The following is a 22,837-nucleotide window of genomic DNA, read 5'->3' on the forward strand; positions in this document are numbered from 1 at the left end:
CCGTTTTTAAGAAGGGGGACCGGAGGGTGTGTTCCAGGTCTATTCAGGGGTTCTGGAGAGGAGGGTCCGCCGGATAGTTGAATCTCAGATTCAGGAGCAGCAGTGTGATTTTTGTCCTGGGTGTGGAACTGTGGACCAACTCTACACTCATGGCAGGGTCCTTGAGGGTGGATGGGAATTTGCCCAACCAGTCTACATGTGTTTTGTGGACTTGGAGAAGTTATTCAACCGTCTTCCTTGAGGAATTCTGTGGGGAGCACTGCGGGAATATGGACAACCTAACTCAAGGTGTTCATTCCCTGTACGACCGGTGTCAGAGTTTGGTTCGCACTTCCGCACAAGTGCGAAAAACACATACACATGCTGTATGCTACAGACATACGGGGTATACTGAAATCTCATACAATATGGAGATACACCGGATGCTTTTTTCCAGACAGGCAAAAATAATATCCAAAATATTATTGTCATTATTAATAATACTTAATAATAAAAGATAATTATTGCATTATTTATTACTTTTTTTGTCTTTTATATATTATGCTCCTGGTTTTATATAATGTTGCATGCATGCTTACAACATTGCACGTATGTTGTATTTGGGGTGCATGTTGATTTGGATTAAATGTTAAACTTTTAGTCCAACGCAATGGATGCATTTGAGCATAAAGCGCAGTAGGGTCAGTGAAGTTTCTATACGAACATGCTGTACATGAGCCTTCTTCCAGCCGTATGGGGAAGAAACAGCACCGCCTGTCGATGGCCGGCTGCAACGGCAGCTGAAATGTAGCAAGTTGGGCGGCCGTGATAGCAACGGGTTAACGCCATTACACTTGTAGCTACCGCCAAAACAAGCTAGACGTGATCCACGTAGAAGGTCGACAAGTTTTCTTTTTATCAATAGACCGTTTCTTCCGACTTTAATCGTCATCCGAGGACCAGGAAGGTAGTTGTTAGCCGTTAGCGAGCCTAGCCGAGTTGAGCTATCTAGCTTCCATTAGCAAGCTGCTATGTAGCAGTCAAATGGCTGGACCTGTTTGAGCTAGCCAGTTAGCTCGCACACTGTGACAAACTGTAAGGCAAGAGGAGCCCACGCAAGGTGTGTATGGTATTCCGTGACAGCATGCTTCACCTGTTGTCGACTAGTCATTGTACCTGCTGACTGCGGAGTGTGACGTCCCCTTGAACGACAAACTGTATTTGTGCGTTAACTCCACCTAGCTTGGATAGCATTTAGGTCATCATGCTGCAAGTTTGAGTTTGATATAAACACTGGTAGCCTACTTGGCTAGGTTCCCATTAACCGCTGCTATTTAATTGCTAACGTCATTTAATTATATTGCAATTTACCGCTGAAGAAACTATGTGGCTTTGTTCTGTTCACATCTGTATGGTGTGAATGCATTGCATATTCTTTCCAAAAAAACGAATGGACAACCCAATAAAAAGTACACCGTGCAACACTGGTGTAGACAAAAACAACTGTCTACTCTACCAAGTGTTTCCATTTTGCGTCACCAAATGTTCCCTTCTATATGCTGTGCATTACAGCTGATTGAAAAAGCACCACTTTTGTTGCCTAGCAACCTTGACAGCTGCAGTTGACACCCAGGACACAGCCAGCCGGGATGAGTCACAAAACGTTTATGTTTTTCACCTGTGTTGCATGTTTCCAGAAAGTTAGGAACAGATATCGTTTGTTACTCAACTGCAGCTGCGGGCATGCGTCTATTAATGACGCAGACCTTGATGCTTGAGAATCATTTGGAACGATATGGCTTCCTATTAGGGGTCTGGTGAGCCTGGCGTTTATTTATAATGCGGGGTTGTCCAAACTTTTTCCACAGAGGGCCACATAGTGAGAAATGAAATGATGCAAGGGCCACTTTTGATATTTTGTAAAAGCAATGCTAAAAAGTTAAATATATTTCAAGAAAAACCTTCATCTCCATTTTATTAGTTTTATTAGTATGAACTTCGGTCTTCTTGCCATTTTTGCTGTTGTTTTTTTTCATATATTTCAACTTTCTTAAATACTCTTTGTAAATGTTCTTCATGTAATATTAAAACTTTATTCACATAATATTTTGACTTCATTCCATTTATAACTTTTTCTCTTAATGCATTGACTTTATTTAGTAAAATTACAGCTGTTTTTTTCCACTTTTTCTGCTCTGTTTTTTTTTTTTTCAAACTTCAAACTATTTTAACTTTTTTCTTGTAACATTATGATTTTATTCCCAGGATATTGTGATGTTTTTCCCAACCTAATTTTCCACAAATTACAACATTGTCTTGTTTTTTTGTTTCTCATAATATTCCGACTTTTAAATAGTCTTTTTTTTATTTTCTTCTTGTAATATTAAGACTTTATTCCCATAAAACTATAACTTCTACGCATCCTAATTTTATGACCTAATAACTTTTTGTTCCGTTTGTTTCTCATAATGGTATGACTTTAAAAAAATAATAATAATAATTTGTCCTCATAATTTTACAGCATTATTCTTGTAAAATTGTGAATAGGACTTTTTTCTCTTAAGATATTGACTTTATTCTGCTTAAATTACAGCTTTTTTCCCCAACCATTTCAACTTTCTTCTATTATGACTTTATTCCCATAAAAGTTTGACTTTATTTGCATTAAATATTGTAACTTTTTATTTATTTTAAGGTACAACATCTTGTTTTTTTGTTTCTCATAATATTACGACTTTTAAATAATCTTTTTAATAATCTTTTCTTCTCGTAAAATTGCAACTTTTTTTTGTTAGGACATTTTTCTCTTAAGATATTGACTGTATGATATTCAGTTTCTTCTGCTCTATTTTTTTTTATATTTTCCAACTATTTCAACTTTCTTCTATGATGACTTTACAGTATTCCCATAAAAGTTTGATTTTATTCGCATAATATTATAACTTTTTCCCCAACCTTATTTTAAAAAAATTACATCAGCTTCTCATAATATTACGAATTAAAAAATAACATATTTTTATTTTAATATTTCAGCTTTTTGCTATAGAAATTACCTTATTTTTTTCTCCATTAATATTACGTTAATTCTTTAAAAAAATTCCCACCAATGGCACCCGGGCCGCACTTTGGACGCCCCTGTCATAATGCATAGAAACGGGAAGAACTGAACAGGAACTCGTTCTAAATATGTTCTAAGACTCCACATTTGATTTAATCTGAAAGCCAGTTTACCAGTCTCGGTAGGTGCTGCTGTTTTGGTTAGCGACAAGTAAAGTGTTGATGTTTAACGGGTGAACGATGGTGTCTGTGCAGCGAGGTTATTGCGTTTCCTACCCGTAGACCGAGATGTCTCTTTGAGGGAGGCATGCATTTGTCTTAAATGATGAGACATCCGGCGATCAATTGAGGCCTGTTAAAGGGCCGGTGTCTTTTTTTTTTTTTTTTTGAGGAAATCCAATAAATTTGGTGTGTAAATTTAAGTATGGCCAAACGAAACAAGAAAGTAACTTGTGATTTTAGATTGGATCCAGATCTAAAATGTAGTTGCTGATCCGGATAAGGATCAGGGCTCTCGTTTATAAAGCTTACGTATGCAAAACAGGGCTGAAAAGTGATGAAATGAAGTCATGTGTTAGAAATTAACAAGCAAAGAAGCCAGTAAAGGTTCATCAATCATTGCATTTATCATCACATCGTTACTGACTGAAAAAAACGTGTGGAAAGAGTTGTTATTTGACATGTTTATTAATCAGATCTAATATCCTATATTGTATGTGCTCGTCAATATATGAGGAGTGAGTGTAAATTGATAATTGATGGTCGTTGTTTGAATTGATCATGAGAATATTGTTATGTATTTGATCATCATTGACTGTAATAAACATCAAGTTAGCGATGAAATAATTCTATGTGTTTAAGTTTACAAGATAAAGAGCCAATATGCATGTCCCCGGCACGCCGTTGCTTTCTTTTCTTGGGACAGTTGATCGAATAATAAGACAGTTCTGTGTTGCAGATGTGAAGTACCGTATGTCGTCAATACCAACATTCGTATGAGTTAGCACGGCCTCTATTTTGTAGGGCCGGAACCGCGGATGGAATGTGCTGTTAAGAAGATGCAAGCGTCTTGTCTTCTTTATGCTAAGACATGAAAAACACTGCTTTTTAACATTTTACAAGACACGTGAGGTGAATTTGAACATGTCGGATGCGTATCGCCGATACCAGCCTGAATTGTGCTCAGCATCGGATCGGAAACCAAATCTGCGGTCTCGCGCATCACAAATTAAAACGTGAAAAATGGAATTTGGGGGAAAAAAGAAGACAGGTTGTATATTTGTGTTGATAGGGTCAGGGCCGTGTGTGTACTTATTACTCTTAATCGTTTTCTTTCTTGCTAAATGTGAGTTTGCTCATTCGTTTTGTTCTGATTCCCTATTACTAATACACAAAATGAGTTCCTAAAAATGACGATATTACCAATATCTCCATGGTGTTAAAGTCAGCGTACTGTTAAATATTTTACAACTATCCGTCTGGAAATACAGCACTCAATCTGTGACATAACTTCATCATTGTTGTGACTTTTTTTGCATAAAGTACTTGAGTGAACTGCGTATACTGTAATGTAATGTAATGTAATGTAATGTAATGTAGGCTATATTAAAAACATGCTCGCTCAACCACTTTTTTTTTTAAGTTCTTCCACGGTGTGCCAAGTTCCACACACGCCGATGACAGTGCATGTGCTGTCACTCAGGCCTCGGTCATCTTTCATTTATGTGTTATGCCACTACTGTGTCATCCAAATATACTTTTTTTCAGTATTTCCACCTACAGTTCAATGAGATTCCGCCTCTTTGTCCTCGTCGTCTTCTCACCAGCCGTGATTCACATACATGTTACATACTGACGCCGCATTCACGAAACACTGTGCATTGACCTATGGTGAAGTGGAGGCCTGGAGAGGGCGTAATGTGAGGTGGAGTTGTGTACGCACACTTCCACCACAAATGGCATGAAGGTGTGTGTGTGTGTGTGTGTGTGTGTGTGCCACTTTTTTTTACTGTAAGTGTGAATATTTTTGTCCACGCGCACATTTTGGGTTTGGAACTTTTAGTCACAATTCCACACACTTTTATGGATGAGACCCCTGATGAGGTGTTTTGGCTATTTGAACCGCTGTTGTGCATGACATGTGCAAAAACATTCCTGAAAATTTTTGCAAGCTAGCCAGAGGATGAACTTGTTAGGAATGGAATATTTTCCACGCTGTTTTGGAGAAGTACTTGCACTTGTCCATGATGGAGTGGAACATATTCCATTCCTAACAAACTCCACAAGCTTATTTTGCTTGTTATTTGGCTTTAAAAAAAATGCAATGCCCCCACATATTCCATAGGAATGGAATTACCACTAGCTGAGCAGCAAAAGTGTGACGTGTCACCACCCTGGCTACTCAATACAATGTGGCTAGCAATCATTATCATATTTTATTGCTCTTCGGTGTTGATGTATTTTTACATCCTATGTGCCTGTTACAAATGTTCTAACATTGCCTGTACACTTTGACACTTTGACCCTGTGACAGACTATCTCTATTGCCATTGGAGTATAGTACAAGTCAAAAGAAACTGAATGCGAATATGTCTGCACACATTCAACTGGAACTGTGTATTCCGTTGGATAGTTTATGTTTGACCTCAGAGGGTCCACCGGCATCGTTATTTTGCTTTGGCAGAGGTCTGCGCTCTCCTGCGTGTTATTGTGTCTTAAAACTAGTGTCATTGAGGCTGTTATTTTTAAGTTGAAAAAAGCCCGGGCACCATTTCTCTAGTACGCACTGAAGGGCGTCAGGCTAAACACGTCACTGGTGACACACTCAGCCTTGAGGTGCAAACCTTTAGAAAAATGCACCTCTGATTTGAGCGACACCAGCTGTTATTTAGCCTGATTGCACCTTGTTAGGCTCCCGGCTCAACTTCAGCAGTAGCTCGGGCTGTAATTGATGCCTTCAGACTGATTGAGTGCTTGTTAAAAACCACATTAGATGTTGACCTTCATCTCTCTCTACCCTCAGATCTCCATGCATATGATGATTTTTTTTTTCCCCTTCCCGTCTATTTTCATTTTCCAAAAGGATACTCCGCATTTATCTACAGACCTCGGAAACAAACGTGTAATTACAGAGAGACTCCATGACCTTGTATGCTTGTCTTTGCAAAGTTGATGTTGAAACTTTAGTTTCATTGTACTGCGCAACCGCAAAGGGAGGCTGTTCCCACCTCTGACCAACAGTTCGCCCTTAGGAGGCATTGGAAATAGAAATAGTCAGCTCCAGCGTCAAACTGATACAGTGGAACCTTGGTTAGCATCTGCCCTGGTTAGCGTCTGCCCTGGTTAGCGTGTTCTTGGGTTAACGTAGAAAAGTTATGCCACACTTTTGCCTCGGGGTGCGTGCATTCTCCAGTTAGCGTGCAGTATTCCGCGCGTCTTGTTGTGTTGTTAATACACTGTGTGAGTCTAACTGTGTTCTTAATATTTGTGTTTTTTTTTTTTATCACAAGGCGTTCTTCCTTGCTATTAGCTAGCTGAACAAAATGGCAACCGGAACCGGACATTACGTCGCCCGTTTATGACGTCATCAGCTGTTGACTCTGTTTACAATTATACTGTAGTTTTACGTGCATAAATCAATTCTGAATGCATATGAATACCAAATGAAAAGGATAAATGAACATTTAAGGTTACTTTTACCTTCACTGAAGACATGACCTGTTCCCAAAAACACGATGCGGCAGCGAGATCAAGCACCACCACCGTCCTGTTTTCAGTCACATCTTCTGTGAAGTTAAAAGTAACCTTTAATGTTGATATATTTCTTTCAGTCATCATTTATATGCAGTGTGAATTGTTTTCTTCATGTCAAACTTCAAAAGGCGTTTTGTGTTAACATTTTTGGCTTTCTGGAACAGATTAATTGGATTGACATTATTTCCTATGGGGAAAAATTGATTCGGTGAACGTCTATTTCGGTTAGAGTCGGACCGCCTGGAACTAATTAATTCTGTTATGGCGAAAAAACATTGCCAGGTGTCAGTTCCACGACATGACAGGAAAAAGGCCGGCTTTTACAGGCCGTCTGAAAATGGTTGCTGTTCAACTCAGAACCCAGAGAAATGGGTTTTTGCCACAGCTTCGTGTCCTTTCACACAATTTAATTTTGCTATCGCGGTACCACTACACACAGGCAGCGTCCTGCTTCTGTTACGGCTTCAAAGTCGGAAAATTGCCAGGTTGACATTGCTCCTTCAATCCGTCGGCGCCGTCCTCTCACAGAACAGTGACCGGGTTTTTACAGGCAGCGTCAAAGGGGCCACTCAAACACTTTTTCATGTATGAGAACGTTGCCGGCGTTAGTAGCACTTAGGTACTTCAGCACTCAAGTACTTTAACACCTAGGCACTTTAGCACTCAAGCACTCTGTCCCTCGTGGGGTTCTGTCAGTGTAGTGTAAAAGTCTGCTAGTGCTAGCCGACTCCAGTGCAGTTTGTGGCTAAACTACAACTTTAGGCGTATTCTACTTTTGAGATTTTGTTGTTTGTTCAGCGCTAGAGGCGTTCGCTTCTCTCAAGCTGCTTATGAGAACTTAAAATAAGACGAGCATGTGTAATTTATTTGACGGCCCTATCTATTTATTTCATTCCTTCCCTCTTTGTTTGTGTCATAAAGCCGCACACGACACTTATTGTTGAGCGCGCATCTGTCGGGATGTCTGATGTCGGGCTTCAAGCAAAAGAATGCACGACGGCTGCCAGAGAAGTCTGACTTGGGCCGCTCTCTCCGCATACTGCGGGGAAACGCTGCGAATTGCATGCTGCCTTGCGTTTCGAGGGAGGTGCTTTGCAGGATTATTATCACTGTGGTGTTTAAATGGAATCCCATTGGATTGGACTAAATCAAACTAATAACTGGTTCGAGTATGCAGAGTCTGGAAACAAAAGGGTTTTTGGGGGTGCATTAGGGAAAATAGTTTCCCTAGCGTCCCAACAAGTCTCTTGTGGTTACATTAATTATAAGAGAAAGATGTAAGAAAGTGGAATCACTGCTGTTGACGCTACATACTGTAGGTTTTATCCTGTCCTTTATTATTCCAATTGCCACTCTTGGGTGAGTTCCGACATAAAGAAAATTTTAATACCCCTTGCCGCACATTTTCCATCATTAATATCAATAACCTTTACTGCCTGCACGCTTGCACTTTATTTGTGTTGTTATTAATAAATCTTCAGCCTCTTCGGTTGCCATATATCGAGTCTTGCTGCGTCACGCCGCTGTTCCCAGTCGAAGGCCGGTCTTAGCCCAGCGTGTGTGTGTGTGTGCGCGCGTGCGTACGCACATGCACATGGTGATAATTGAGGTGGAAAGGGGTGAGCTGCATTGCGCACCTGCTGGATGAAATAATTCCCTGTAGCATCTGCTCGACACTCACTGCGTCAGCAAAGCCTTATCAATTCAAGACTCTGCAAGCCCCCTTTAACCTACGTGGTGGAAAACTTGGCAATAATTGACTGGCCCCCGGTGCGAAGTGTAAAGCTGTTTGAAACATTTGTGTAGTATAGAGTAGTGTACGTATGTATGATTCATCCACAGTATATGTTGGGGGTTGGTGACCCCTCAGTTTGTCTTTAGAAATAAACATGCCCAAAATGAATCATACACCAAGTAGAACATTTCTGGTCTGACACAATCCCTTCCCAGTTGCTGTTCGGATTTTAAAAAATGGTCTTTTTCTTAGGAAATCATACAAATTGAATGATACTTGTGTCAAACTGTTGCCGTTATCAAACTTTTGTCATGCAAGTGTAAAAATAAGTTAATAGTTACAGTTAGGAGATCAGGAAGACCTGGGTTTGAATCTCCGTTGGGCATTTTCTGTGTGGGGTTTGCATGTTCTCCCCGTGCGTGCGTGGGTTTTCTCCTGTTTGCTCCCACATTCCAAAAACATGCATGTTAGGTTAATTGGAGACTCTAAATTGTCCATAGGTATGAATGTGAGTGTGAATGGTTGGTTGTCTATATGTGCCCTGCGATTGGCTGGCAACCAGTCCAGGGTGTACCCCGCCTCTCGCCCGAAGTCAGCTGGGATAGGCTCCAGCATACCCCCGCGAACCTAATGAGGAGAAGCGGCATAGGAAATGGATGGATGGATGGTGTAGAAGTGTGACGTCATACGAGGAGTAGGGCAGTCTTGTGTTGCCTTGCGACAGAGATGTGTCTGTTCAAGCGTGATATACTGTAGTAACAATAACGTGTATTTGTTCCCTATCAATAATATTGTTATAGGCTCAACTGGCCATAACTATTTGCCTTGTAGCAACTATAGTTCCTTTAAAATGCCACTACATAGCCCTCCTCATACAAATGCGACATTCATGAAGGATTAAAGTTTTTATTTGAAAAATAATGTTTTATACAAGAGTTAGAGGTACTTTCTTGAGGCACTGTTTTGTCAAAAATGTAAAAAGTTACAGATTACACAACTGCCAATTACAACAACAACACGTTATTTAATTTAGACAACATTTTACTGTATTTGTATTTGTACTTTATTTATCCCACAGCGGGGAAATTTACTTGTTACAGCAGCAAGCAAGATACGCAAGTAAAGAGTACAGTGTAAAGAAATGCATAGTGACTACAACATGGTTCAGGTGGTGCAGGTGTTGTAGAGCCTGACAGCGGTCAGTATGAAGGACCTGCAGAACCTCTCCTTCTTACACCGTGGGTGTAACAGTCTGCTGCTGAAGGAGCTGCCCAGGGAAACAACAGTATCATGTAGCGGGTGAGAGGTGTTGTCCATGATGGATGTCAGCTTAGCCAACATCCTTCTCTCCCCCACTTCCTCCACGGAGTCCAGAGGACCGTCCAGGACAGAGCTCGCTCTCCTGATCAGGCTATTGATCCTGCTCCTGTCCCTGTCCGTGCTGCCCCCTTACAATTTGAAACACAAAATTACACTGCTTTACTTACTCTAGATCTGTTTCACTTTTCAACAGCGCCTCGACTTGGTTTAACGGGCCTTAGGCGTTGATGTCAAAGGTTCCGGTGGGCTGTCGGACTCTGTCTCTCAAGATGAGAAGGGTGACGTTGCTGTTTGTTTGTTTTGTTGTTGTTGTTGTGTTTTTTTTTGTCGGACATACAACTAGGACCCAGTGGAATCTGTTTAATTTTTTCCCAAATGAAAATTAATTGACTTACATCTATGAAATGTGTATGTATTTTATGCAACAACAAAAAGTGTGCTATTTTTCTCACATAATCCGTGTTTCAAGAATTGGATGACCTTTAAACACCGCGTGCATATTGAACTGCATTTTGAGCGTCTGACAGACCTACTAACAGACCCACTAACATTTTTGTCCAGTCTCGTCTCATCTATGGAAACCCGCACACGTCTCGTCATGTTTTAGTCACCAAAGAGCAACGTTTAGCGCGTCACCGTCGCACTATCGTCATGAAAAAAGGGGTGTCATTGAAATTATTTTGTCGTCGTCGACAAAAACAACATTGGTTAGCGGCAATCTTTTTTCACCCGGCATTAATTGGAACATTTATGGTATGTATGTATGACGTGTGGCACTGCACGGCGTTGCTTTTGGATTGGCTAATTGAATATTTTTCTGGCATTGTTAGCAACCATGGTGTGAATGCTGTGATACCTGTTTTTTGGTCGGTATAGCACATTTGGTGAGGCTGGTGGGGGGGGCACATGTTCCACAAGTGTAAAATTACCTTGAAATGCCAAGGGCTTGTCTGTCATTGACATATCCAGATGAGTCCCCCTCATAGCCGTTACGTAACAGACAATTGCTGGTCCTGTTTCTGGGTTTTGAATTTCAGAAGGATCACAGGCTCGACTCACTTCCCTCAGGGATCTAATTGCCAGTTTGCTATGTCTGCTATGTGGCAGCTACTGTGAAGCAACTGTCAAAGAGAACCCGGTAGGTAGTGAGTTCACGAAGAGCAACAGTGGTTCTGTTTGATAATTAGATTGATGGTCCTAATACCAATACTCATATGAGCCAGGTAGGGATTTTAAGAAGGCCTGCTGTTGCACAGCTGAGTGGAATAGCAAGTAAAAGCAATCCTTTAAGCTCACTTTAAGGAACAGTTTGATAAAGCGGTCATTCTATTGTATTGTGACTCAGACATGTATGATTTTATCGCTTCACCTTCCTCATATCCTTTTCCTTTTTTCAAGGTCATAAAGCTACGAGTTACTTAACAAGTAGCGCAATATCCATTCTTAGTTCCATTCTAGCTTGGGACCTCATTAAAGGCCCGCTCATACTTGTACTCCTCAAAGTGATTGCCTCCGAAGAGCTGTACGTGAGAACGCATCCGCATCTAAATCACACAGTCCAACGGCAGCGGTACAGTGCCTAAACCCACTTTTCACTGGGAGGCAGAACATAAGGGTGCCTTTTTTAACTAATCGGCACAGCTGACATACATTTTAACTCATTTCTAAGAAACTTTATGGCAGGATGTGTCATGGACTGCAGAAAAAACAAGGGCCTGACCGATTAATAGATCGATTACAGCCATTGCAGAATAATCGGTAATTGGCCAAAAGTTGTCTGATGTTAACATTCATTTTTCCACAGGTAAATTAAGCAATGCGGATTAAATGGAATGTACTAGGAATTGCATAATTGAATAATATGGCTGGGTAAAAAAACATCCAATATACGAGACCGAATAACAGAAAATAAGCCATTTAAGACATGAATAAGACTCACGTTGCTGTAAATGTGCTCTGATGCTTGCGGAACTGAGTGGTGGGGCGACGTGCCGTTGGGGGTTCAAAGTTGAGTTTTAGCTTGCTCCGGCGATCAAGTCTGGTGCGCTTGCGTGTCTCACCGAACATTACAGTAACATTACTGACACCTACTGACCAGTGTAGAATGCTACATTATATTTCAACGTCTTTGAATGCGTTCTATGAATGCCTCATATTTGTATTTTAGTTTTATGCCACTTTTACATTTTTTAATGCAACCCATGTAGATATGCTGAGTTTTTTATATTTAAAGAACAGCCTGCATCTCAGCTTTAGTATAAATCAGTGGTTCTCAGTTACTTTCTGTCATGTCCCCACTGGAGGACATAAATGTTTTCAACTTCCTTCTCATACATTTTTTTTCTCTTAATATTCTGTCTTTATTCTAATAATATTTTTACTTTATTATGATATAACTTTTGCCCATCCTAAATTTCCTAAAGTTGCAAATTGATTGTCTGTTTTGTTTCTCATATTATGGATGTTTTGTCTTTAATATTTCAACTTTATGATGTTAATTTCTCTTAATATTATGACTTGTATAATATTAAAAATAAAAAAAAAAACAGCTGTGGGCTGACTCATCAGGCCCTAGAAAATACCTGTACACTTTCTGGACTTTCTCTGGACTTTCTACAGGATTTGTTTGATTTAACTCTGACAGACAAATATGGCAAACATGACTGCTTCAACTTAAATTTTTTGGGGGGAGAGTATACAGTTGTGCGCATTACTGCCACCTAGGGATGGGCATTTTACTACAGTTTCTTGCGCGATGATAATGTTGAGCTCCTGCTTCACTGCCAGAATAATACGGCTATAGCGGAGGTCCCATAGCTGATGATCTTCTTCAGATGGCAAACAAGTTGAGACTGGCCATGTAGTGGGCTCCACATTGCCCCATTTCTTCAGAATGTGATTAATCAACAATCGTTCCACGCAGTGATTCGGAATTGATGAATTTGCCAACCCCAAAGTGCCTGAATTCAGAGAGAAGCTGTCAAAAGTGGGCTACGGTAATGCACCAATACATTCCGGGAATTTGAAGCCACTCTTGATTGAGTGACCATGTAGCCAAAATTACTTACCCACAGTCAGAACGGTTCCTCTATTTACATTCCACTCCAGGAATGTCCGCACTGGATTTTCCACTGTTTGTGGGAAAATACAGTACAGCCGAAGAGCAGGCTTTGCCGTTGATGAGCATCCGTAATCCATCGTGTGTTTGCTGAAGCATGAGAAAGAAGTACATTATTTCATATTGCTTTGAGTTTTTCCCTCAAGCTAGTTTGATCCCCTTGCTCTGTCTATCTTCACAGATGGCTGTGTCGGTGCGGGGCCTGTACTTTATGCTGACCCTGTTTTTGGCCAGTTTCTTTGGAAGCATCTTCATGTTGGGTCCAGTCTTACCCCTCATGCTGCTGTCCCCCGCTTGGTACCGCTGGATTACCGACCGCATCGTCGCTACCTGGCTCACCCTGCCTGTGGTGGGTACATCTGCTCGGCCTACTTAAGTGTGTTCTCAACTTGATTTGTTTTTTTAAATAGAAAAATACACTCACGAGCTGCATCGTGATGTACGTGTGTGCATAATTGTGGTGCAGATGATCGGTTCCGCTCTGGGGCGGATCTCGATGAATAGAATCACGATTAATTTGGACACAAAATGTGCCGAAATCTACAGACAATGCTAATTGAACTGTGGAATGTGAAGATGGAAGATAGGCTAGCTGGCTTTACATCACATCACATGCTCGACCTGTGGATAGACATACTTGATGACAGTACTTGATATGCAGCTTGCTGCTATTCCTCACTGAACTCAGGAAAGATAGAAGACTTTTGACCCAAATTTTTGCGATAGGCAGTTGCAATAGGCAAATAAACAACCGGAGGGATTTACATGTGTTGTACTTATTGCGTATCTTTGAAAGCCTGAAGGCTAGCTTACATTTGCATTTTGTCCCTGCAGTGGTACGCAATTTTGCGTGCCAATGAATAAATTGGTGGTAAACAGGTGTGACGTATGTGTAAACTGTGCGGGATTGCGTACCAGTGCAGAAAGAAAATTTTAAAATGTTCAAAATTTGAACATTGAACTAGTTGTGAATGCAACAATGCAGGCGGTGCATATCAAAGCGTCTCAGCGTTTCTCATTTATATGATTTATAGGATATCTTTTGTCCCGCCTCTTGGAGCAAGTCGGAGGGAATTTATTTCTGTAGCCTCTTGGGTCTTTCTTCTGCATTTCTGTTAATCAGTGATCATATTGCTCAAAGCGATGTCTTCTCGTCAGCAATTCCCTCTCCCCCCACTGTCCGTGCCTTCTTTTTTCTAGTTTATGCCTTCTTCCTGCTCTTTCTGCAGCTGCGAGATAATATAGACTTACCTTTTTTTCTGCAATGAGAGCTTCTTCTCCGGAGTTCAACATCTTGTAGGTCCCTTGCAAATAGAGGAATTAATGAAGCCTGGGGTTGATGCCTGCTATTGCGTGACGTCGCGCTGGACAAAGCGAGACCAAGTCATGCCACGACTGCTTCACGGATGCGGGAAGTGGTAGTGACAATGCATACCCATGCAGGAACGATGCACATCATACACTAGACGTAAACAGTACAAATATGTCCTGCGGGAGCGCGGTCATTTCGTGAACACAAACAATGTGCAAACTAGTCTCTGCGTGTTTCAGGCGCGGCCTAAATAAATAAATGACGTATTTCGGGACAATGCGGAGGCAAAATGCGTGCAGGTGTAAGCACCGCTTGACATTTTGCTGTGACAACTGCATGTGTTACAGTAACTGGTTATTTGCTAGTAATAGTTGTAGAGAGTATAATACATACTCGTACAGACCATCTCACCTATCCTCCTCCCCTATGCAGTCCTTGCTGGAGCTGGTGTTCGGGGTGAAAGTGGTGATCACGGGCGACGCGTTCGTCCCTGGGGAGCGCAGCGTCATCATCATGAACCACCGCACGCGCCTTGACTGGATGTTCCTCTGGTGCTGTCTGCTGAGGTACAGCTACCTCCGCTTGGAGAAGATCTGCCTCAAGGCTGCGCTGAAGGCCGTGCCGGGCTTTGGTAGGTGGATTTTAATTTGAACCAAGAGGGAACCCAGGGGTATTACGTTGTCTTTGATCTCAACATGGGCACAAGTCCATTTCACTTAAACTGATCTTATTATTGGAACCTGGTTGTTTTGTTGAACAACTTTTACGGTGTATTTACCGTAAGAGTTGAAGGATACTCTGTGGGATACGTTTACAGTTTTTCCATGATGTCCTTAATTGTCAGACTCTCAATCGTCAAAAATGTACATGGTGTGTATTGAATGAATTTGGGTAAAACTGCCTACTTAACATTCCAGGCTGGGCAATGCAGGTGGCCTGCTTTGTCTTCATCCATCGCCGTTGGGAGAAGGACAAGGAGCACTTGGAGAACATGCTCGACTACTTCTGTGACATCAGAGAGCCCCTGCAGCTGCTTCTCTTCCCCGAGGGCACCGACCTCACCGGTGAGAGGCAAAGAACGCCGCCGTCGCCGCCATTTTTGTGATAAATGGCCCGCATTTCACATTAGTCACTCTTGCCCAGCATGGCGTGTCACCTGCCTCGGCGCTTGGCGCTGACACCACTTTGCAAACGCAATTTGAAAGTGATAATGCATAACCAAATGCTTGGACTCGACACTGTTATCCCGCCCACAATGCTCTTGATGTGACAAGTGACACCGGCGCATAAATCCCTTTCCTTAAGCCAAACAAAGTCCCCAGTTTTTTGTTTTTTTATGAGGGGAAGCCAAATGTCCATGCGCATATCGGCATGCCATCAAGGGTCCAGTGAAGCTGACGTCATAATTGAGCAGTAGCTTTGGGGCCTTTTCATGTTCAATGACATGTGTGTGCACACTAAAGCATGTAAGCCTCTTAAACCTCCAGGCTTATTTGGGAGCATGACATGGGGGGACATCAGGGGGCACTTGCCCAATATTATGTACAGTTTTTGCAATCAATGACAAGAACTATGTCATTAAAGCTCACAATATATTTATTACTGTATGTCATTGTATACTGGTTGTTTATTTACTAAAACTGCAGAGAGTACCAGGTGTTTATTTCTGGGTTTCAACTACGTGACCTCGAGGCAGTGCAGATGGGGGTCAAGCATAAGTTACAGCCACAAACACACGGAGTCTGTGCGTCGGTGTGGGGTGCAAGTGCTTGTTTATTCCAGTGGCACCTAGCGATTAATTGGGGCACGGCATCTATTAGAATGGAGGCCGCTATTAGAGGAAATCCGATATTGGAGGTACAAAACAGGGCTGTGTGCGCCAAATACTGCATATGTTCATGCAGTTTTAATGGAGGTTTTTCCTAACAGAGAACCATACGACCCTTTACAAACAGGAGATGAAGGCGCACTTAAGCCTGACTTAAATCTTCTACAAATGACATATAAGCTTGTATAAGAATCACAATCTGGGTGGGGGGGGCACATGAAGTCGACGTCCAGATTAACTGCCTCTCTGTAGTCCCTTTTGTCCTCCATGGCTGCCTGAAGGAGCTTCTTGCGTTACATAATATGACTAATGAGTCACCATATAGTTTACATGTTCCAGGGAAATGTTTGGTTAATAAACACTCATCTTTGCTATGTTTATATCCTCCCACTCTCTGCTGCTTGTGTGTCTGTGCTGGAACGTAGTCACTAACCCTATGACCAACACCACTATTATTATTATTGTTACTACTAGTTTAATCTAAATACAATAGTACTGTTTTATTACAGTGGTTGTCCTCTTTTGTTTACAGTATATTAAGTGTTCCTTCATTGTCAGCCCATAAAAATACAATTGTATCTCTGCCATACAGTTGTTGTGACTGTAGCTGCGAACTTTATCCTGTTTCTCTTGCAGAAAATACGAGAGCGAGGAGCGACAAGTTCGCCGCCCAGAACAACCTCCCGAAATACGAACACGTACTGCATCCACGCACCACCGGGTTCACTTTCATTGTGGACCGGTTACGGAAAGGTCAGAAGTTTAATCTGTCAAACAGAGGCCCCCCAAAATGAGCCCTGATGCCATGATAGCTGGATGTTTGAATGATCATACAATGTAGCCCCTTTTCCACCATTGTTTCCAGGGTAAAAAGAATGTGGTGAACTATGTGGTTGACGCAACCAGCGCACCTCGGAGTTCAGGGTTATTTTGTGGGGGAAAGTATTGAGTATTCATTTATTTTGGACAATCTAGGCTTCCAAATTTGTAGGGGCTGTATTAAAAATGTACAAAGGCTGCTGATCAAATTGGAGCTAAAACGGTGGACAAAACACATGACACACACACACAAAAAAAAAACAAACCCCAGAATAATTAAATCAAAAATTGAATTTGTGTTCCCTTATTTGTAATGATACATCAAATGTTTGGGGAAAAATACTCATCAAGCCCTGGTCCACCAAGTTTTTAGTACTAAAAAGTGCCTGCTTAAGCTTTTGTCAACAATTCCCATTCTCTTTATGCCTCAGGCCAACGTCTCAAGTAAATGTTTTGGTACCTTCGGTAATGTCCCAGTACCCACTACAGCGTACTCGCGTCTTTTTCCAATTCCCAGACAGCCAACTGCTGCCTCTAATGTTTCCCTATGAGCGAATCATTCTGGCAGTCCTCCAATGTTCTTAAATACTAACTCTGACCCCACTACTCCCCACCTCCCATCATGCTGGACACTAACTCTCCAAGCAGGTGTTGTGGAAGTGTGATGTCATCGCACTCGTCTAATTCTGTACCTTCTGTGTCCCTGATGAACATGGTGGTGGTGGTTTCAACAGTCTGCCTCAGTTTTATTTTTATAGTTCTACGTTCCAGTGGGACAAGGACAGATGTTTATTTAAACACTTAAAATGTTGGGTCTGTTCTCAGGAGACAACCTGGACGCTGTCCACGACATCACCGTGGCGTATCCCAAGAACATCCCCCAGACGGAACGCCACCTCATGCTCGGCCATTTCCCCCGTGAGATCCACTTCCATGTGCGGCGCTATCCCGTTGCGTCGCTGCCTGCTCCCTCCGCCGACCTGGAGTCCTGGTGTCGTGAGCGCTGGGCCGAGAAGGAGGTCCGCCTGCGGGACTTCTATTCGGGCCAGCCGCGGGGCTTCGAGCGGGAGGGCGTCGCTCGCGTGCCGCCGTGCAAATCGGAGCTGCGCGTGTCTCTGATCAAAGCCGCCTCCCTGCTCTACTGGAGCGCTTTTATCGCGCTGTGCTTCGCCGGCCTGTGGCTTTGGGCCCCCTTCAGGCTGTACTTGGTGGTCATGGTGGGGGTGTTCGTTGCCCAGCAGAAGCTGGCCGGCGGGCTGGAGCTGCTGGAGCTGGCCTGCCATCGCTATTGGACGGCTGTTTGCGCTGCCACTGCAAATGAGAAGGAGAACATGCTGGATGGAAAGATCAAGTGAGGACACTTGACGGTCCACTAATGCGTTTAGAAAGGGAATAAGACCTCCTGACCTCAGCGGAGACCCCTTACAAGGATGTGGGGACTTCATCCGCCGTGATCCTCAGTTTGTGTATCCTTTTATTAGCTCCGCCAATCATCGAATTGCGTAAGACGCAGGGTTTACTTGTGGTAGACGATTTCTTTTGTTAGTTAGCTCTATCTGCACTATCTCTACTAGAGGTGTCCCGATACAACATTTTCACTTCCGATCAGATACCGATATTGCAGCCTTGAATATCATCAGATACCGATTTCAATCCAATATCAGCATGAATCATACATAATTTTCGGACTTATTTTTTGGTGTGGAATGTTGGAAAGGCTTGATCAAGTGATAGTACTCAAATAAAGAACAATAATCAGCAGGTATGAGAAAAACGGACCCATGTACTTCCTTAAGCATGTGGGGTGTAGTTTTATCCACATTGTAGTAGCAGCTAGGCATAATATAGCGAGGTCCGAGGTGCTCAATTAAGCTTTTAAACCCGACTTTACTCTCCATCGACAGGGGCTGGTCATCTTTTCTGTCACAGCTAATGACTTCTGTTGTCCCGTGTGACGCTGCTTCAAATGTGCAGTGAGTTTGGTCGTATTAAACTTCCCCGGTTCTGTCCCACCATCGGAAACTTGTGCACAACAAGTGTTGCACTCAGCTGCAACGTCTTTTTCGGACTTTAATGAAGATCCTTGCCTAACATCTTAGCACATACTGTTGTTGTGGTAACGCGGGCTCTATCCGGCGGCTGCTGGATTGACGTGCTGGGGCGGAGTCTGGAATGTGGATTGCTACTATCAGAGATTTTAGATGTAGGCCGATTATAATTTGTTTTTTTGCTGATATTGTCCTGATATCTGATATCAGTATTGGATCGGGACACCCCTAAGTATTACACAAAACAGCAACCCAATTTTCACCAGGTACACGAGTCAAGGAGGAACCCATTTAATTTTAGTGCAGGAATTTATTTACCCTTTTCTTCGCTTGAATCACTGTAGCCGCTTTTTTTCTGCACAGTACCAGCACTACTAGGCTCAGTTTTCAAAATAGTACCGCTGGAAACTGCAAAATCCACCAAACATATCCGTCGGAAGGAGACCCACTAACAAACAGCAACAATGGATGCGAACAAGGGTCTCCTCCTATATTTGCTTCTTGACAAATCCAAGTGGAGACTGAGGGCTGCAGCAAAGTGGAGACTATGGAGTATAATACTACAAGTTCAAATTAGATTGTGTCATTTCTATAGCTCAACCAATGAGCAACCAGCAGTGGTTTACGTTACCCATATGGTGCCCCAGCTAGTACCTGCATTTACCACTGGAAACGCGGCAATAGCGAGTGGTGACGCCGCGAACCAACCAGCTGCAGTGCTAAAAATGGCAGTTTGTCCATTTACATCGTCGTCCTTGAACCATAGTATTAAAGTAATCAATTTTACAGATTTATCTATTCTCGTTCTCATTGTTATGTCTTTTTAAAAAATAATCAGTTACAATTACACCATTGCGTTTTATGATACATTTTCTGTGTCGTCCTGTCTTGTTTTTGTCCCACGCGTCCCTTCGATGGAGCAAAGCCATACACGTACAGAGCACCTGCACCTGCACCTGCAAGGACTCATCCATACCGTTCAGTCAGTCATGGTAATAAATGAGAAAATTGCAGAAAGGACATTTTATAATTCCTGGAGAATTATCACTAAAGTAAATGGCTACCTGTATTATAAAATACCTAAAGTGGGTAATTACAGGAAAAAACACGCTTTTTTTGCACATAAAAAGCCAAAGGTGATCCTGCCATGGATGTTAAAAAAAATTAAAAGAATGTACGCACTGACGAGGGTTCACATAGCTACACTTTTTCATAATCAAGTCAAGATTGGAAGATTTTTTTTATGTGGTTTAGCGTTTAAAGCAGTTTAAAGCAGTAGTTCTCAACTGGTTTGGCTGCGGAACCACCGAATCATCAGCCCTTAATGACAAGCGGTGACCCAAATTGAAATTTCTCAAGTATCTTCTATTCCACAAGGAGCTGGAATTTGAGGGAGTGCACAAGTTTAGTAAAAAAAAAATGTATCCACAAACTCAATTATTTTAACAAAATTGTCTGTAAAAGTTCGAAAACTGAACATGCAGAAATAAAGCATGACAATGCTAACTTATGGAAGATACAAAAGAATTTCTCTGTGACTTTCAACATAACCGAAATGCACAAATGCGCTAGCTCGATGCTAATTAACATTAAAAATCCCATAACCCCGCTAGCGATTAGCATTAGCAGTTTTACAAGGCCATTCCGAACACCTCCACATATGACAATTGAATAGACAACTAATATGTAAATTCCACTTAAACAGCTGATTTATAATAAGCATAAAATGCTTACAGTCAAACATTTTGTAAGGCTCAACAAGAGACAGGATGGCACAAACAGAACAAAGACCCATGCAGTTGGAATGGTTAGATTCAATAACATTGACATCAATACCATGTAGCAAAGGCCTGCTCGACAAGAAGTACTGGAATAAGGAACCCATGTATCTACATTTAGTAACATTCACAGTACAGCACGAAAGACGGCTTGAAGGGGAAACATTCAGCTATCCAGACTACAAGCGATTGGACTGGAGAACAGTATAGCTCTGGACAACAACAGAGGAAAAGGAAAAACTTTTTTTGTTGTTGTTTGTTTACGTGTGCGTTTACATTTAAGATGCAAAATAATTTCTCTGTGACTTTCAACATAACCGAAATGCACTTAAACAAATGCGCAAATTAACGTGTAAAATCCCATAACCCCGCTAGCGATTACAATTAGCAATTTTACAAGGCCATTCCGAACACCTCCACATATGACAATTGAATAGACAACTAATATGTAAGTTCCACTTAAACAGCTCATATATAATAAGCATAAAATGCTTGCGGTCAAACATTTTATATGGCTCAACAAGAGACAGGATGGCACACTCAATGTCTTAATGGCAGTTGAACAAGAACAAACGTTGTTGGTTTTAAGATTAATTGTCGCGACTTGATGAAAACCACATTTGGTTCACGACCCACCAGTTGAGAATCACTGGATAAAGCAAATGTCCTTACTGGGCTTGTGGGGGAGGGGCGCATTGCCGGGCTTGGGATGAAAGCCCTGTTGGGACAACATGGCCCACCAGCACGCAGGGTGGCACAGTGCCGGAGGACCACACTTGGAGTGGAAAACTGCCCCCTGAAGTCAATCTAATCCCCCAACAAAAGCCCCTTAATTCTCACTTCTCCCGTGTGTCGCAGTGGAGAGACATTGATGCGCCTGCTAAACTCAATTACCAAATGACAGCTGACGGGATTGTGCCAAACAAGGGCAGGGCCACGCTTAGACATTTCACGCCACAATGTTTGATGACTCGGCGGAGGGGCTACGATTTGGAACATGTGGATTGGACGACAGCTTCTTGTAGCAAAAGTGCCACCGAGGCTAACATCCTTTCAGCACGATCAAACCTGACCACATGTATGCGGCGAAGACCAATTTGTAGCTGTTCTGTGCTTTTCTCCGCTCACTGTGATTTTGAATTTACCAAACACGGCAAGCTTGAATCTGTGTCATTTTTGTTGTTATTATTGGTGGTTATTGCTACAGTAATTGCCGATGCTGGACCTGTTAACACGAGAACCCTCAGGTAAACACAGAGCGAGTCGCAAGTAAAGTTTACGAAATCAAGAAAAATACAGCTGATTAAATAAACTATGACTCCTTACATGCCTCTTTTTGTGTTTTTTTTGGTCTACTTGACTATCCTTAAACGCTGTCCAATGATAAACATATCTCAAATTTGTTTTCTTCATGTTTGGGTTGCAGTCAAGGTTGTACAAAAGTGGGGGTAAAAAAAACTCAAAAACCTCGATAATCGTACGCACTTTTGTAGTTTGAACCGTTGTCATGGGGTTGTCAGTTTTGCTAGTACTGAAGGTCAACTGTGGGCACGTTTTTTTCTGAAACATTAGTTTTCTTCATGTTTTGGATAAAAAACAATATTTTCAGATTTTAAAAAAAATGTAATTTCGTCAGGTTTTGGAAAAAAAAGTAAAACACGTAAAATTGCACAAAACATAAAAACTAGATTTTAAAATAAAAATGAAATACCAGAAAATTGGGACAATTTTAAAAGCTTGTCGTCACGTAGAATGTCAGCTTTGCCAGAATTCAAGGTCAACTGCACATTTTATACGATTTTAATTTTTTTCATGTTTCAGATTTTAAATATAAATAATAATATAAATGAATAAATAATGTATATAAATTAAATACCATCAAGGATGTACAAAATCAGGAAAAAATGTAAAAGCTTGCCTCTGAAATTGCATGCAACTTCGTAGTTTGAAACATCACCACGTGGAATGTCCGTTTTTTTTATGAGTTAGTTTTTTTTCATGTTTCTGATTTTTCAACCTTTTTTTGACAAACATTAAATGCAGTCAAAATTATACAAAATCGGAGGGGAAAATCTTGTGGTTTGAACCCA

At 41.7% G+C, this 22,837-nt stretch overlaps 1 protein-coding gene across 2 annotated transcripts; it reads left to right on the plus strand.

Moving 5' to 3' along the window:
• The first annotated feature begins 747 nt into the window (after window positions 1–747).
• lclat1 (lysocardiolipin acyltransferase 1) lies at window positions 748–22,077 on the plus strand. 2 transcript variants are annotated; one of them, XM_054797281.1, is made up of 6 exons: window positions 748–1,099; window positions 13,144–13,311; window positions 14,707–14,905; window positions 15,192–15,338; window positions 16,739–16,855; window positions 17,747–22,077. In XM_054797281.1, exons 2-6 carry the CDS (start codon window positions 13,144–13,146, stop codon window positions 18,274–18,276), a joined length of 1,161 nt encoding a protein of 386 aa, XP_054653256.1. In that variant the 5' UTR covers window positions 748–1,099; the 3' UTR covers window positions 18,277–22,077. The 2 variants fall into 2 exon arrangements, with proteins under 2 accessions (XP_054653256.1, XP_054653257.1); XM_054797282.1 differs by lacking the exon at window positions 13,144–13,311.
• The last annotated feature ends 760 nt before the right edge of the window (window positions 22,078–22,837 follow it).

Source organism: Dunckerocampus dactyliophorus, chromosome 13 (genome assembly GCF_027744805.1).
Source record: "Dunckerocampus dactyliophorus isolate RoL2022-P2 chromosome 13, RoL_Ddac_1.1, whole genome shotgun sequence".
Classification (NCBI taxonomy): Eukaryota; Metazoa; Chordata; class Actinopteri; order Syngnathiformes; family Syngnathidae; genus Dunckerocampus; species Dunckerocampus dactyliophorus.

Excerpts from the sequence above, each read along its gene's own strand:
- lclat1 (XM_054797281.1), top strand. The coding sequence starts at position 13,144 with ATGGCTGTGTCGGTGCGGGGCCTGTACTTTATGCTGACCCTGTTTTTG. Across the intron at positions 14,906-15,191 it reads GAAGGCCGTGCCGGGCTTTG|GCTGGGCAATGCAGGTGGCC; the intron begins GTAGGTGGATTT and ends TTAACATTCCAG. Across the intron at positions 16,856-17,746 it reads TGTGGACCGGTTACGGAAAG|GAGACAACCTGGACGCTGTC; the intron begins GTCAGAAGTTTA and ends GTCTGTTCTCAG.